The sequence below is a fragment of the Leucoraja erinacea genome, chromosome 15 (assembly GCF_028641065.1).
Source record: "Leucoraja erinacea ecotype New England chromosome 15, Leri_hhj_1, whole genome shotgun sequence".
Taxonomy (NCBI): Eukaryota; Metazoa; Chordata; class Chondrichthyes; order Rajiformes; family Rajidae; genus Leucoraja; species Leucoraja erinaceus.
The window spans coordinates 43931448-43949532 of NC_073391.1; the positions used below are offsets into that span (position 1 = coordinate 43931448).

Here is an 18085-nt window from a genome sequence, read left to right on the forward strand (position 1 = left end):
CACTAATATCGTAATTAAATAAATGGCCTGTTGGAATGCTATAATTTCTGCCTAACCCATATTTAGACAGATGGAAATTCTCTGTCATGTTAAATGAAGTTGAAGCAGCCACATCTTTGGCAAACATCATTTGTTTGTACTCGCTTTGGTATGTGGAGATAAAGTGAGGTTAGGTTTTCTGCATCTGCCTTCAACTCTTATCATTCCTTTTAAACTACTTTTGGACTATTTTCTACCCATAATGATTCCTGCCCTTTTCCTTAATAATGCAGAGTTTTTTTTTATTTTCTAATCATTAAGTGTGACATCAGAAGTTTTGTTGTTCTGGTTCTTATTATTTAAAGAAAATCTGATTTAAAAAAAAAAAACTGTGTTCAAAGCTGTTATATCATTAGTTGATATGTTGAATGCTAAATTTTCAAGTTTAAAATATCTGGGGATTTAAAAACTACCCCCCAAAATAAACACTTTCATGGGGGGATGGGAATCAATTGGGCTTGATGGGGCTTGACTGTAATCATTCTTTCCACTGACTAGTTAGTACGCCTCAAATGCTTTTCACTGTGACTGGTGCGTGACGATAAACTAAACTAATCTAAAGAGCTCAGATAGCATTATAATTTGTGCTAGGGTGCTAAGAGCTGGAAAGAAATTGCACAAGTTTGAGGTGTCCACTTAGTTCATTGACCAGGATTTCATTTTGCATGATTAGTGTTGTGTGCCTTTGTTAAAGGATTGAAAAAAGAAGATAAAACGTAGAAGATAACACTGATTCAATGCATTTCGTTGTCTCTGTACTGTACACTGACAATGACAATTAAAATTGAATCTGAATCTGATTCGCTACATTGTCAAAACGTGTTGCCTTCCATAGATGGTCTGCATATTAAGCTCACTTCCAGGTTAACATATAAAAGCAAATCATTGGGCTAGTTGGCAGATCTATTTAACCAATTCAGGGGTGAAGCATGCTTCAGTGCAGGATCTGTAGCAAAGACGTTACCCATTCCTTCTCTCCAGAGATGCTGCCTGTCCTGCTGAATTACTGCTTTTTGTGTCGATCTTCAATTTAGAACCCGAATCGCAATCTTTACAGCAGAAATACGAATCATATTGAAAGGTGATTGGAACATTAGTAAAGGCGTTTCTACCTATAGAATGTACTTATTGTGTGTCTGCCATGAACTTGGTATGTTAGTAAAGGTGTTTATGTCCTGAAGAATGGCCAGAATTGAAACAAAGTCATCTGTCCATGTTCTCCGCAGATGCTGCCTGTCCCGCTCCAGCACTTTAGCCATACCAAGATGTTTCTATAGCTTGGATAGATTTGGCTGGTGGAGGTTAGACCTTATTGTCAAGAGGCTAAACCTAAAAATATGAAGTTAAAATGTTAATTGAACTGTGGCGTGATAAATTATTTTGGTTATATACAATATTCTTTATTTCCCCAGTTTTGAATCCTGGTTTGACATTTCGAGCGTCACAGAAAATGTTGAAGATATAGTTGCCAGTGAACAGGAACAAAGTGTTCTGCATATGCTTCACCAGGTAATTACCTTTATAAAAATGAAGGCTGCTCCTGAACATTGATATTTAACTTGATTCCCCACTTGTATCCCCCACATCGTTTCAGTCTCCAATTATATAGGTTCCTCTATTGTTTAGTTTAATTTGGAAGCTGCTGTTTTCATTGAACAGATTTAATTGTTTCAAGCAATTGAAAAATTATTTTCTCCATGTGATGAAAAGGAACTATAGATGCTGGTTTATACCAAGCAGGTCAGTGGTTATGAAATCCAACTGGTGCACTGGAGAAAGCGTCAAGCAGCACCTCGTTGTTAAATTCTCTGTGGTTTGCTTTGGCCGTTGCAGATCCTGACTCCATTCTTGCTGAGAAGGTTGAAGTCGGACGTCACTCTGGATATTCCTCCAAAGCGGGAGGTTGTGGTTTATGCACCTCTGAGCAAGAAGCAGGAGTCGTTCTACACGGCCATAGTTAACAAGACCATCTCAACGTTGCTAGGACAGGAGGTATGTGTGTGCTCCTGCTATCAAGTGGTGGTAAACCACATCATTAAATTGCTTAAAAAAACCCCAAAGAGCTGGAAATACGCAGCGGATCAGGCAGCATCTGTGGAGGGAATGGACAGAGGACATTTTCGGGTTGGGACCTTCTTCAGACTGATTGAGCATTCGTTAATAGTGCTTTATTTGTCACATATGAAACTGCACAGTGAAATTAATTTTGCACATTTTACACTGGAGGGTGCCGACATTATTGGCACCTTAATTCAAAGTCCAGTCTGCACACGCGCTCAGAGTACTGGAACAGTTCCCGCAAACCGACATACCCCATCTCTCCTTGACCGGGATTGCAGTGAGGGGGAGATACCACAAAGGAATTGGGGATGTGGCAATGCCTGGCCAGGGATAGATGATTACAGGTTGGAAGGAGGGAGCATTTGATCAGCAGATAAGTGGAGTAAAAGTTAAAGGCTGGAGGTGAAAAGGAGACAAAAGGGTGTCGGATAAAGCAGGGAGTGGAATATAAAGCCGGAGGGAGGGTGGAAGGGGAGAGGAGAGGGTATATGAAAAAGAAATGATAGACTTAGGGATGGCAGATAAGTGTAGGAAGGATGGAAAAAGAAGATGAGTTACTCGAGGAGAGGGGTGGAAATTTGTGGGAGAAATGGGTGCGCATCAGGGTGGAGAGGGGGCACGGAAGAGAGGGAGGGGGAAGGGAGGCATTGCTGTAAATGATTAACATTGCGTTGTAAACTACCCAAGAGCATTAAGTTGCTCTTTGTAGAAACAAGGAACTGCAGATGCTGGTTTACCAAGGAAAGACACAAAATGCTGGAGTTACTCGGCGGGTCAGGCAGCATCCCTGGAGAACATGGATAGGTGACATTCATGGTTGTGACAATTCTTCAGACTTCACAGGATCCAAAGGGTCCCTCTCCAGGGATGCTGCCTGACCCGCTGAGCCACTCCAGCAATTTGTTGTTTCTTAAGTTGCTTCTTGTTCTGTTTTAGAACTCTTGTTTTTAGCTTGTCGCAAATTCTCTCCTCTTCCCAAACAGCCTGAACAGGAGAAGCCACAACTAACCTCATCGGGTCGGCCAAAACGGCGAAGCAGGAAGGAAATGAATTATACTGAGAGTTGCGATGATGCTGACTTGGAGAAAATAATTGCAGAGATAGAGCAGCAGAATAGCTGTGAACAGAGGTAGGTGATGGGGTGAAAACTGTCCACAACTTTATATCAATCCATTACACCTAGCTTTGATATGCAGCAAGGTAACAGGCCCTTCAGCCCATCAATGATCGCCTGTAAACTTGTTCTATCCAACACAGTAGGCAATTTACAGACAACGATTATCCTTCAAACCTGCACTTCTTTGGAATGTGAGAGGAAACCGGAGCACACGGAGAAAACCCACATGGTCACAGGAAGATCATGTAAACTCTGCACAGACAGCACCAGCAGTCAGGTACACAAAAAAGCTGGAGAAACTCAGCGGGTGCAGCAGCATCTATGGAGTGAAGGAAATGGGCAATGTTTCGGGCCGATACCCTTCTTAGATCTCCATAGATGCTGCTGCACCCGCTGAGTTTCTCCAGCTTTTTTGTGTACCTTCTATTTTCCAGCATCTGCAGTTCCTTCTTAAGCACCTGCAGTCAGGATTGAACCCGGGGCCCTGGCACTGTAAGGCAGCAACGCTACCGCTGCGCCACTGTGCTGCCCTCATGGTGCATGGTTAATGACCAGTTAATTCAGTAACAACTATTTGCTTGAAATCTTGCCACGATATCTTTTTATTCTGCCTAAGGGTTAGCATTTCAAAGACTGCGCCTCTGGCAGAATAGCACTCCCTCGTAAGCTACAAGATTCTTGGACAGGTACGTAGTTAGGAAGGGTTTGGAGGGATATGGGCTGAACGTGGGTAGGTGGGACTAGTGGCGATGGGGCATCTTGGTCAGCATGCGCAAGTTGGGCCGAATGTCCTGTTTCCATGCGGGTTTTGGGGCGGCACGGTGGTGCAGCGGTAGAGTTGCTGCCTCACAGTGCCAGAGACCCGGGTTCGATCCTGACTACAGCAGATGTCTCCATGGAGTTTATACGTTTTTCCCGTGACTGTGTTTCTCTGGTTTCCTCCCAGACATACAGGTTTGTAGGTTAATTGAGTGGTAACACTGTAAAAATTGTTCCTAGTGTGTAGGTTAGTGCTAGTGTATGGGGTGATCACTGGTCGATGCAGAGTCGGTGGGCCGAAGGGCCTGTATCGCAAGGCGCATCTAAATTAAAATGTGCTGTATGACTGGATTTGCATTGAATTGTCAACATAAGCCGAATGTTGTGCAACAGGGCTTGTACCTTGAATGTATTTATAGAATGCCATTGAATTCAAGCTGATATCATTAAATGTTTGCTCTTGCCTAACTTCCCTTAAAGTAACTGGTCTTGAAATTTCTCACCAGGCCTGTGTTGGATGTATATGTTCCACAAGATAAAGAAGTCCACTTGAAATTGCAAAATGTGTTGATGTTACTCAGGAAGTGCTGCAACCATCCTTATCTAATAGAGTACCCTTTGGATCGCAGAACCCAGCAGTTTCAGGTGATAACAAAAAATACCATCTCTTCGATTACGTTTTTAGTTTTTGTTTTAATTCTTTTTAATTGTTAAAAGTCTTTTGTTAAAACTCTTTTGTTTTGGTTTTTAGTCTTAGTTTATTGTCACGTGTACTGAGGTACAGTGAAAAGCTTTTGTTGCGTGCTAACCAGCGGAAAGACAATACATGATTACAATCAGGCCATTCACTGTGTTCAGATACATGATAAGGGAATAACGTTTAGTGCAAGATAAAGCCAGTAAAATCTGATCAGAGATGGTCCGAGGGTTGTCGATGAGGTAGATGGTAGTTCATGACTGCTCTCTGGTTGCAGTTGAATGGTTGAGTCGCCTGATAACAGCTGAGAAGAAACTGTCCCTGAACCTGGAGGTGTGCGTTTTCACACTTCTATACCTTTTGTCCGATGGGAGAGTGGAGAAAAGGAAGTGGCCAGGGTGCGACTCGTCCTTGATTATGCTGCTGGCCTTGCCGAGGCAGGATGAGGTATAAATAGAAGGGAGGCTGGACTATCAAATTGATTTATTTTTTTTAAACATTCTTGCATTAATTGCCAACTATACCCATTTGAAGGCGCTCATCCTCTGGAAGTGATGATCTGTGCCGATGCAGGATTCAGGTATTTGACCTTTGGGAGAAATGACAGAACCTGGACAGCACACTGACGCAGCTGGTAGAGCTGCTGCCTCACAGCGCCGAGGACCTGGTTCGATACTGACTTCCACTGTGTGGCGTTTGCATGTACTCTCTGAGACTGCGTGGGTTTCTTCCAACATCCCAAAAACGTGATGGGTTTGTAGGTTAATAGGCCTCTGCATGTGAAAAATAAATTTGTGCCTAATGTGTAGAGAGTGGATGAGAAAGTTGGATTATATAGAACTAGTGTGAATGGGTAATTGATGGTTAGCAGTGACTCCATCACAGGAGACAGATTCTGGATCTCACCATTTCCATCACAGGAGACAGACTATTGACCAATATCTACGACAAACCTACTGACTTCTCCCATAGATATCTAGACTACACTTCTTCCCACCCTGCGTCCTGTAAAGACTATCCCAATTCCTCCGTCTACGACGCATCTGTGCCCAGGATGAGGTTTTCCATACTAGATCATTGGAGATGTCCTCATTCTTTAGGAAACGGGGGTTCCCCTCTTCCATTATAGATGTGGCTCTCACTAGGGTCTCCTCGACATCCCGCAGCTCCGCTCTTGCTCCTCCTACCACTGTTCGCAACAAGGACAGTCCCCCTTGTCCTCACCTTCCACCCCATCAGCCGTCGCATAGAGCATATAATCCTGCAACACTTTTGCCACCTTTGACTGGATCCCATTACTGGCCACACTTCCCATCTCCACCCCTTTCTGCTTTACGCAGAGACCGTTCCCTCTCCCTGGTCAACTCGCCCCTTCCCACTCAAACCACCCCCTCCCCAGGTACTTTCCCCTACAACTGCGGGAGATGTAACACCTGTCCCTTTACCTCCCCCCTCGACTCCATCCAAGGACCCCGACAGTCTTCAGGTGAGGCAGAGGTTCACTTGCACCTCCTCCAACCTCATCTACTGCATCGGCTATTCCAGGTGCCAATGTCTGTACTTCAGCGAGACCAGGTGCAGGCTCGGCGATCGTTTTGCTGAACATCTCTGCTCAGTCCGCCTTAACCTACTAGATCTCCAGGTTGCTCAGCACTTTAACTCTCACTCCATTCCCAATCTGACCTTTCTGTCCTGGGCCTCCTCCATTGTCAGAGTGAGGCCCAGCGCAAATTGGAGGAACAGCACCTCCTATTTCGCTTGGGCAGCTTACACCCAGCAGTATGAACATTGACTTCTCTAACTTCAAATTGCCCTTTCTTTTCCTCTCTCTCCATCCCCTCCCCCTTCCCAGTTCTCCCACCAGTCTTACTGTCTCCGACTACATTCTATCTCTGTCCCGCCCACTCCCCCGGACATCAGTCTGAAGAAGGGTCTCGACCATCAAACGTTATCTTGTTAAGTGCCGATGACTTGCATGCAAAGGCATCCAGGTTGCTCTGAACGCTGAAATCATACCAACAACTAGAGGGCAGACCTGAGCTATCTACTACATTGGAGATCCTCCAACTGTCATTAATCGGACTTTACTGGACTTCCCTTTCACTAAACATTATTCCCTTTACCATGTATCTGTGTACAGGATGGCTCGATTGTAATCATGTACTGTCTTTCCGTTGACTGGTTAGCATGCATCAAAAACTTTTCACTGTACCTCAGTACGTGACGATAAACTAAACTAACACCTAAAAACATACCAAAATAGGTGCAGGAGTTGGCCATTCAGTCTTCGAGCCAGCACATTCAATATGATCATGGCTGATCATCTAAAATCAGTACCCCGTTCCTGCTTTTTCCCCCATATCTCCTGGGGGGGGGCAAATCGGCCTTCTGGACCCCCAGCCATTACTTCCTTTTTTTTTTTCTGGAGGTGAATATCATGCCTGTCAGGCACGATTTCCCCATCATAAATCCATGCTGACTTTGACCAATCCTGTCACTGCTTTCCAAATGCGCTGCTATAACATCTTTTAACAATTGACTCAAGCATCTTTCTATTACCGACGTAAGACTAATTGATCTATAATTCCATGTTTTCTCTCTCCCCCGTTTCTTAAGAAGTTGGCTACCCTCCAGTGCACAGGAACTGATCCAACGAGAACATTGATCGAGAGAATGTTGGAAAATGATCACTAATGCATTAATGATTTCTAGGGCCACCTCCTTGAGTACTCTGGGATGCAGACCATCAGGCCCTGGGGATTAATCTGCCTTCAGTTCCAACAGTTTACCTAATGCCATTTCCTGACTAATGTAGATTCCCTTCAGCTCCTCCCTCCCACTAGATCCTCAGTCCTCCAGTATTTCTGAGAGATTGTTTGTGTCTTTCTTAGTGAAAATTGAGAGATTGTTTGTGTCTTCCTCAGTGAAGACAGAACCAAAGTACTCGTTTAACTGTTCTTCCATTTCCTTGTTTCCCTATTATAAATTCACTTGTCTCTGATTGTAAGGGACCTATATTTGTCTTCACTAATCTTTTCCTTTTTACATATCTAAAGAAGCTATTAGTCAGTTTTATATTCCTCACAAGCTTTCTTTCATGCTCTTTTTGCCCCTTCTTAATTAACCACTTTGGCCTGTGTTCAGTTCTAAATTTCTCCCAGTCCTCCGGTTTGCTGCTTTCTCTGGCCAATTTATATAACACTATCCTTGATTTCCATCGTTAGCCACAGTAGAGCCACATTTTATTTTTTTTCACCAGACTGGGATGAACTATTTCTGGAGTTCATCCATGCAGTCTTTAACTCTTTGCCATTGCATCTCCACTGTCACCCTTTAAGTATTATTTGCCTGCCTATCCTAGCCAAATCCCATCTCATACCTTTAAAGTTTCCTTTCCTGACGTTCAGGACCCTAGTCTCTGAATTATCGTGTCACTTTCCATCCTAATGCAGAATTCCACCATATTATAGTCAATGTTGTCCAAGGGGCTTTGCACAACAAGTTATTTCTAAAGGTCGGTCCTTTTATTCTGCAAACAAGTATGCCTACTTTGAAGAAGTTCTCCTCTCTCCGGAGACAGTTTCACAACCTCCTCTCTAACTGACCCCTTTCTGTGACATCTCTGTCCTGGGTCTCCTCCATAGCCAGAGTGAGCAACACCGGAAATTGGTGGAACAGCACCTCATATTGGGGAGTCTGCATCCTGTGGGCATGAACATTGAATTCTCCCAATTTTGTTAGCCCTTGCTGTCTCATCCCCTTCCTCAGCCCTCGGGCTGTCTCCTCCCATCCCTCAGCCCTCGGGCTCCTCCTCCTTTTTCCTTTCTTCTCCCCGCCACTCCCCATCAGTCTGAAGAAGGGTTTCGGCCCGAAACGTTGCCTATTTCCTTTGCTCCATAGATGCTGCTGCACCCGCTGAGTTTCTCCAGCATTTTTGTGTAAGATCGCTAACTAATCCTTCCTCATTACACAATGCCCAGTCTACAATGGCCTGTCCTCTAATCGGTTCTTCATATTGGTTTAAAAAACTGTCCCATAGACATTCCAAGCAATCCTCCTCCTCAGCGCTGTTACCAATTTGGTTGGCCCAATCTATATGTAGATTAAAGTCACCCATGATAACTGCTGTACCTTTGCTACATGCATCCATAATTTCCTGCTTGATGTTATCCCCAACCTCCCTACTGCTGCTTGGTGGCCTGTTTTGTGACCTTTCCGTCATTCTCTATTTAAGAGACTACTTGGTCTTTATTTTTCATCATCTGATTTTATCATTGTTTTGTAATCTTAAATTAATTCCGCTTTTTAACACGCTGCCTCTTGTGTTTATTCTTCCACTTTGTGACCTTCATAAGCCTAAACATTGCTCTGAAACGTTTCATGTTCTATTTGAACAGTCCCCTTCCTCCTTTTGTTTTTAATTCAGGGTATTATCTGCCTTTTACCTTTGTGTTTTAGGGCTTTGAAAAAGAACATGTTCATGTTATTAGACTATCAAATGATATGGATATATTTAGAATTATCTTTTTTAAACTCCAAATATAATTGTGTGACTAAAGGCCTTTCAATTCGCCTCATGATCAACATTTTCTTCTTTTTTAAGTTTGTATATTTTAGTTGCTTAATCTCTGCAGAATTGTGTTTAACTTGCACATTCTTCCCGTATTTATGTGATGTGTTTTTTATTTAAATGTTTTACAGATAGACGAAGAGTTGGTGAAAAGTTCAGGAAAATTTCTCATTTTGGATCGAATGTTGCCAGAACTCAGCAAAAGGGGGCACAAGGTGATCCTCTACATTCGTCACTCACTTTACGAACAACGGCAAATCAAACAAGAAATAAAACCAGTAAAGCCAGCAATAATATTGTTTATTTTGGATTCAGCATGTCTGCAAACCACTCTGCTTGAAATATGGACATTTGTTCCGAGGTTTTAGTTGGATGTCAGTTCATATCCAACCTCTGATGCTGTCTGTGTGGAGTTTGCACATTCTCCCTGTGACCACGTAGGTTTCCTCCGGGTGCTCCAGTTTCCTCTCCATCCCAAAGGGTTTGTACGTTAATTGGCCTCTGTAAATTTCCCCCAGTGTGCAAGGAGTGGATGAGAAAGTGGGATATCACAGAACTAGTGAGAATGGGTGATTGAGGGTTGGCGTGGACACGATGGGCCGAAGGGCCTGTTTCCAGGCTACATCTCTAAACTAAAAAACTTTAGTCAACCCTATGTGTCTTTCCACAAGATTTGAGTACTGATGCTTTTATTTTGGTTTCTCAGGGTTCTTGAGTTAACTTTATGCTTGATGAGCAAGTGTAGATTTATAAAATCTTAAGATTGTTATGCCACGTGGTGCAAATGGTTATTTGACCTTTTGGAGCAAAGAGCTCCCGCCTACCTTTTGCTGCTGCAAGATGCCACTGGTGTCTTTCAAAAATAAAACCAGGAAACTCTTCGGTAACTAGTGCAGTGTTAATTCCAGTTGTGTGCTGCATTCTGTCATAGAGTAATACACCCTTCGGCCCCAACCTGCCCACACCAGCCAACATGTCCCTGCTACACTAATCCCACCTGCCTGCATTTGGTCCATGTCCTTCCAAACTCGTCTCGTTCATAAAAGCTGCGTTTCCCTGACCGGGAATCGAACCTGTGTCACGGCGGTGAGCGTGCTGAATCCTAACCTCGAGATCACCAGGCAAGCTGATGGAGAACTTTTTATTTTGAACAGGTGCTACTATTTTCTCAAATGACCTCGATGCTGGACATCTTGATGGACTACTGCTACCTGAGAGACTACAAGTACAGTCGGTTAGACGGATCCATGCCTTACACTCTGCGTGAGGAAAATGTATGTTCTGCGAGTCTGCGCCCTAAATCTACTTTCTTGTATTGAAGCCAGTTGAAAAGCATTTTATGCATTCTTTTGCCGTTCCACTTTGAACAAACAAAGAATATCCTTTCAAGTAATGTGCATCAGAAACTGAATTTTAAGATTGAGGAGTGCCTTCGTTATTCAAAGAAAGTTAGACGTTTCATGCTGCATTAGAGATTATTGAATTGGGGGTAAATCTGGATAGAGTGGATCTGGAGTGGATGTTTCCACTAGTGGGAGAGTCTAGGACCAGAAGCCATAGCTGCAGAATAAAAGGACCGACCTTTAGAAAGAAGATGGGGAGTCGTTTATTTCTCCAGAGGGTGGTGAATCTGTGGAATTTATTGCCATAGAAGGCTGTGTAGGCCAAGTCAATGGATATTTTTACAGCAGAGATTGACAGATTCTTGATTAGTATAGGTGTCGGGGGTGATGGGCAGAAGGCAGCAGAATGAGATTGAGAAAGAAAGATAGATCAACTGATTGAATGGCGGAATAGACTCGATGGGCCGAATGGCCTAATTCTCCTTCCTTATGAACGGCGTGGTACAGTAGATAATATTGTCATGGATGGAAGATTAGCCAGCTGACCGGAAAGTAGGATTAGGCATGAATGTTTTTTACATAGAACATGATGAAACAAGGGGTGTACCATAGGAGCAGAATTAGACCATTTGGCCCAACAAGTCTACTCCGCCATTCATTCATGGCTGATCGCTCTCTCCTAACCCCATTCTCCTGCCTTCTCCCCATAACCTCTGATAAAGCCAATCCGTAAAAGCTAATCTTGCCTTACAACCAAGTGGTTGAATACAAATCCCATAAAAAAAATTATAAACCGTCTTTCCAGTAATTTTGAATGGCCGGCCTGGCACAGAAATTGTCAGGGAAGGGAATGTATCTCTCCCCTTCTGGCCTCTGAAGCTGCCAATATCTTTCCCCAGTGTACCCTCTAAACCTACTACTCCTGTGTTCTCTTCCCTCACAGTCTGAACTATGAGCATTCTCCCCTTGCCCAGAAGCTGAAGCCTACATGTGAACTTGTCAACATGTGAAATTGGGCCATTAAATCCACACTGTATATTTATCACAGTAGTGTTGTCCACTTTGGGGGAAAAAGGAACACATCTTTTTTGGGAGCATCAGGATGGTGTAGATGGTAGTGCTGCTGCCATTCAGCGCCAAAGAAACGGGCTCGATCCTGCCCGCGGTTGCACTGTCTGTGTGGAGTTTGCACGTTCTCCCTGTGATTGGCATGAGTTTCCTCCGGGTGCCCTAGGGTTTCCTCCCACAGTGCAAGAACGTGTGGGCTTGTTGGTTAATTGGCCTCTGTAAATTGCCCCTCGTGTGATGAGAAAATGGGATAACTTAGAACCAGCGTGATCAATGATGAGAAGGAATTTGGCGGGCTGAAGGGCTTGTTTCCTCGCTGTATCTTTCAGTTCAATCAATTAAACTTAAGCTTGTCGCAGCTTAAGAGGCCCTGGGAGATGTGGCATTCTTCTGTTCTTATTTCATATGCTCAGTTATTAGTTTCCAGTTGCATTGAATTAACACTGCCATGCAGATTATATTTTTTGGGGCTTAATGGAATACATTCCAAGACTATGTTCCATATTGGTTTTTTTCATCTCCAGATAAACAATTTCAACAACGATCCCGAAGTCTTCATCTTTTTACTGAGCACTCGAGCTGGTGGTTTGGGCATTAACCTGACGGCAGCAGACACTGTCATTATCTACGACAGTGACTGGGTGAGTACTGTTTCCAAACAATCCTCCCAGGATATGGATAGTGATGGTTGAGCCAGATTTGGATCATAAAGGATAGTTGAATTAGGCCATTCGGCCCATCAAGTCTATACCACTATTCAATCATGGCTGATCTATCTCTCCTAGCCCCATTCTCCTGTCTTTTCCCCATAACCTCTGATACCCGAAGTAAGCAAATAATCTATCTATCTCTGCCTTAAATATATCCACTGACTTTGCCTCCACAACCTTCTGTGGGCAGAGAATTCCACAGATTCACCACTCTGACTAAAATTCCTCCTTCACCTTCTTCCTGAACGAACGTCCTTTAATTCTGAGGCTATGACCTCTAGTCTTAGACTCTCACGAGTCCACATCCACGCTATCCAAGCCTTTCATAGGCACTTTGAAGCACTTGTATAAGTACTTAAACCAGTGTTTGATTTTAAGCAATGTGTTTATTTTTTCATGGGGCAGCACAGTGGAATAACTGGTAGAGCAGCAGTTTCACAGCGCCAGAGAAACCGATTCAATCCTGACCATGGGTGCTGTCTGTGTGGAGTTTGCACATTCTCCCTGTGACCGCATGGGTTTCCTCCAGGTGCTCCGGTCCTTCCCATATCCCAAAGACGTGCGGATTTGTAGTTTAACTGGCCTCTGTAAAATTGTCTGGAGGAAAACTCAAATCGGGCAGCGTCTGTGGAGAGAATGGACAGGCAACATTTTGGGTTACGACCTTTTTTCAGACGATGGGTGAATGCAGTGGAGGAGGGGATGATTGGCGGAAGGGATGTGTAGGAAGGAACTACAGATTTGTGTCTATTAGCAGTTGGGAGTCAGGTCTTGGAGGGAAGGGTGGAGATGGCGACAGGTTAGAAGGGGTAAAGAACCTTTGATTTGTCTCTGCGGGCTGAATGGAAGTGCTCCGCGATGCCGTAGGGTTGTCCTAAAATAATATTAAATTATTTTTTTGCGCTCCTCGAGGACTGGCTAATCTGATGTGTATTTGCAGCATTCCCCTTTTCTCAGTGACACTTCTGACCCTCATTTACACAATTTAAAACATGTCCCTATTGCTTCCTCTATTCCTTCAGCCTGAGTTAACTTAAACCATATGGAGACAAAACATACTGCAGATTCTGGAATCTTGAACAATAAACAAAGTACTGGAGGAATTCAGTGGGTTGGGCAGCATCTGAGAAAGGGTCCCGATTTGAGACATCGTCTGTCCGGGTGGGGGGGGGCTGATGGAAGTATTTAAGATTAAGAGAGGCATAGGTTGGGTAGACAGTCTGAACTTTTCTCGCAGGATAGAAAGGTCAATGACTAGATGGCAAAGGTTTAAGGTGAGATAGGAAAATTTTAAAGAGATGTGTGGGGCATGTTACTTTAAGCAGTCGTGGTGTACGCTGATACGATAATTGCATTTAAAAGGCTTTTAGTTATGAATATGGAGGGATATGGATCACATGTGGGCAGGGGAGATTTGTTGAAATTAGCATAGTTCGGCATGGACCTTGTGGGCCGAATGGCCTGTTCCTGTGCTGCACTGTTCCATCTTCTGTTGTATCCAATTGCAGACGTGACCTCAATCAGTGGAGTGCCCATACCAGGGTCTGTTCTCAGGATTGCCTGTTTCCCTTTGCATTGGATGGAGTTTCTGAATTTGGCCTCACATATTCAAGTGAAATATCGTAAATTTGAATTGTTTGAAATGGACTAAACTGCACATTACAAAGTGTGGCACAGTGGTGCCCCGGTAGAGTTGTTGCCTTACAGCACCAGGGATCCCTGTTTGATCCTGACTACGGGTGCTGTCTGCACGGAGTTTGCATGTTCTACCTGTGACGATGTGGGTTGTTTTTTACTCTGGTGCTTCGGTTCCCTCCCACTCTCCAAAGACGTGCAGGTTTGTTGGTTAATTGGCTTTGGTTAGTTTGTAAATTGACCCCTAGTGTGTAGAATAGTGTTGGGGTATGGGGTAATTGATGGTCAGTGCAAACCCGGTGGGCCAAAGGGCTGGTGTGGGAAGGAACTGCAGATGCTGGTTTAAACCGAAGGTAGACACAAAAAGCTGGAGTAACTCAGCGGGACAGGCAGCATCTCTGGAGAAAAGGAATGGGTGATGTTTCGGTTTGAGACCATTCTTCAGGGGAGGGGGGGACACACACACACACAGTTATAAAGAATGTAAGGTGTGACCTGAAACGTCACCCATTCCTTCTCTCCAGAGATGCTGCCTGTCCCACTGATATACTCCAGCATTTTATGACTATCTTCGGTCTGAAGAGCTTGTGGCGGCGCTGTATCTCGAACATAAAGCAGTTCCTGTTTCTGTGCTGTACTGTTGAGTGCCCCAGCATCTGGTGTTTTGATTTGCATCCATCCATTTCCAGTACTTGATAGGCAATAATTGTTGAAATTCCTCATCTCTCAATTGTTTTCCAGAATCCCCAGGCTGATCTTCAAGCTCAGGACCGATGTCATCGGATTGGCCAGACCAAACCAGTCGTGGTGTATCGCCTGGTAACAGCCAATACCATAGACGAGAAGATCGTGGAGAAAGCCACAGCCAAGAGGCGGCTTGAGAAGATGGTCATCCATAAAAGTGGGTGGTTTAAGTTTGGGATTTTCTCGGCAGGGAGGTTGGGAGGAACTTCACGTGTGGGAATGAACTGCAGTTTACACCGAAGAAAGACGCAAAATGCTGGTGTAAGTCAGCGGGTCAGGCTGCATCTCTGGAGAAAAGGAAATATTCACTATTACCGAATAGTGAACAGCTGGGATAGAGTGGATGTGGAGAGGATGGTTTCACTAGTGGGAGAGTCTAGGACTTGAGGTCATTGCCTCAGAATTAAAGGACGTTCCTTTAGGAATGAGATGAAGAGGGATTTGTTTAGTCAGAGGATAGTGAATCTGTGGAATACTTTGCCACAGAAGGCTGTGGAGGCCAAGTCAATAAAGAAGGGTTTTGACCCAAAACGTCACCCATTCCTTCTCTCCAGAGATGTTACCTGTCCCACTGAGATACTCCAGCATTTTGGGTCTACCAGGGCAATGGATATTTTTAAGGCAGAGATGAATAGATTTTTGATTAGTGTGGGTGTCAGTGGTTAAGGGAAGGAGGCAGGAGAATGGGATGAGGAGGGAGAGATAGATCAGCCACGATTGAATGGAGGAGCAGACCTGATGGGCCGAATGGCCTAATTCTTCTATCACTTATGACCTTATGAAAAGGTGACGTTTGAGTCGATCCTCAGCGTGAGGAAGAGTGTCGACCCGAAATATCACCTATTCCATTTCTCCAGATATGCTGCCTGACCTGCGGAGTTGCTCCAGTATTTTGTGTCTGTTGTGAAAGGAACTTGATTTGGTTGCTCAGATTGCCCCTGTTTGCAAGTTGAGATTTGTCACTGAAAGCAAAGCATTTAATTTTATTTTGGAATAGAATTTTTTCTATATAGAATCATGGAGTCATACAGTGTGCAAACAGGCCCTTCCGCCCAACTTGCCCACACCGTCTCTTAAAAATAATGGAGTCAGGGGATATGGGGAGAAGGCAGGAACGGGGTACTGATTGGGGATGATCAGCCATGATCACTTTGAATGGCGGTGCTGGCTCGAAGGGCCAAATGACCTACTCCTGCACCTATTGTCTATTGACCAGCTTGTCCCATCTATACTCGTCCCACCTGCCAGCCTTCGGCCTATTTCGCTTTAAACCTATCCTATCCATGTACCTGTCTAAACGTTTCTTAAATTTTGTGATAGCACCTGATTCAACTACCTCCTCTGGAGGTGCCCACCACCCATTGTATTTTTAACAAAAAGGTTGCCCCTCAGATTTTGTTATTGAATGTTTACCCCCTCACCATAAACCTATGTCACCTGGTTCTGAATTTCCCAACTGGGGGGGGGGGGGGGGGAGAAGACTCTTCATGCACCTGATCTATTCTTCTCTTGTACAACACTATATGATCACCCCTCATCATCCTGTGCTCCAAGGAGTACAGTTTTTAAGCTCTTGTTGTTTGCATTAACCAGTGAGCTGTGGATAGGATGGGGGGGCTGGGGAAATGGAGTGCAACATTACAGAGAATTGGATTGTGGTTCTGGGTATCTGAGCCAAAACCCAAGACAAACTGAGCAAAAAGATCGGCTGTCTGCAATGCTTTCTTACAAAAAAGACAGTGCGGGTGTAAGTCAGCAGGTCTTTTGAACAATGGCCTGTCCCAAAATGCCACCTATCCATGTTCTTTGCAATCTGCTGAGTTCTCCCATCGTTTTGTCTTTTTTTTTGCTGTGTGAATCGGCGTCTACTACTATTTCTCGTCCCTCCCCCTCTCCTTCTACCTGGCTTCATAATTCGCACTTCTGCTCTTACCTGCACCTTTTGTCTTTTCATCTCTGGCTTTTGCCCTATCCACGTCCTCCATTGATTTTGCCTGACCTACTGAGTTACTCCGGCACTGTGTTCTACGCAAGATTCCAGCATCTGCCCATCATGATGCAAGGGAAATGTTCACGATGCTGGGGGTGTCCAGTATCAGCGGTCACAGTTTAAGAATATGGGGTAGGCCATTTAGGACTGAGATGAGGAAAAATGTTTTCATCCAGAGAGTTGTGAATCTGGAATTCTCTGCCACAGAAGGCAATAGAGGCCAGTTCACAGGATGGTTTCAAGAGAGAGTTAGATACAGCACAGGGCTAATAGAATCAAGGGATATGGGGAGAAAGCAGGAACGGGGTACTGATTCTGGATGATCAGCCATGATCATATGGCGTGTGCTGGCTCAAAGGGCTGAATGGCCGACTCCTGCACCTATTGTCTATGTTTTCTCTGTCTCTATTTCCTTATGTCTCCAAGGAGACATTATACTGTTGTCAGCATTTCCACCAGGAGACAATAACATAAATTGTTTAACCAATTGCACTTTCAAGATATCTAAACCATGTCTCTCTTGTCTGATTCAGAATTCTCAATATTTGTTTTTCTCGATATCGATTTAGATAAATTCAAAGGGGGCAAGTCGGGCTTGAACCAGTCTCGGAACAGTCTGGATTCTTCTGAACTGATGGAGTTGCTGAAATCTCGGGATCATGAAAGGTAAACCAGGATGTGTGACTCACCCTTTTGCTGATTTGTCATCATCCCCCCCACCATGCCTAGTTAATTAAGTTTTAATTTAAAAATACATTTTATTTTGATTGCCTGATGTAGCCATAATCCCTCCTGCAGTTGTCAGTATTCTTTCATCTGAAGCTGCAAAGTGTAGCTAAATAATTTGTCGTCTGTCCCAGCTCTGTACAAGCCAAGTCTATCCAGTCTTTCTTCATATGAAAGTCCTGACATCCCAGGAACGGTTCTGCCGGCTCTGGCCTGGCATCAATTCCAGAGCACGGCTGCCCGGAGTAAATTTGACCTGCCGATCGGTTACAGAGATTGGCTATGGGAACAGACCTGCCGACTACAGCCGGGCCGGAGTTCCAGAACCCCAGGGGGGCACATTCGACCTGCCAATCGGTGAGGAAGTCCCGATGCGGTGTAAATCGGCTACCTCACCCGGCCTAGGTGCCACATTTTTGTGGGGGACGACTATCGACTCACCGCTAATCACTATTCTTTCATCTGAAGCTGCAAAGTGCAGCTAAATAATTTGTCGTCTGTCCCAGCTACGTGAAGTTTTGATTCAAAATATGTTTTGCGGTCTCATGTTTTCCACCGTGAATCTGTTTTGTCGAGAAACTGAATGTTGCGGAATTTTGCACCTCTCGTACAAGGGCAAGCATCAG

General features: G+C 44.3%; 1 protein-coding gene across 7 annotated transcripts in view; it reads left to right on the plus strand.

Annotated features, from left to right (window-relative positions):
- The window catches only part of hells (helicase, lymphoid specific), a 40625-nt gene that overhangs the window by 20524 nt on the left and 2016 nt on the right, over window positions 1-18085 (plus strand). For all 7 annotated transcript variants that reach the window (XM_055647333.1, XM_055647334.1, XM_055647329.1 and 4 more), the window contains exons 12-20: window positions 1452-1548; window positions 1873-2031; window positions 3084-3229; window positions 4483-4621; window positions 9375-9458; window positions 10398-10517; window positions 12179-12295; window positions 14741-14900; window positions 17303-17399. In XM_055647333.1, coding sequence (XP_055503308.1) covers window positions 1452-1548; window positions 1873-2031; window positions 3084-3229; window positions 4483-4621; window positions 9375-9458; window positions 10398-10517; window positions 12179-12295; window positions 14741-14900; window positions 17303-17399 — 1119 coding nt within the window. The remainder of the gene's footprint in view (window positions 1-1451; window positions 1549-1872; window positions 2032-3083; window positions 3230-4482; window positions 4622-9374; window positions 9459-10397; window positions 10518-12178; window positions 12296-14740; window positions 14901-17302; window positions 17400-18085) is intronic.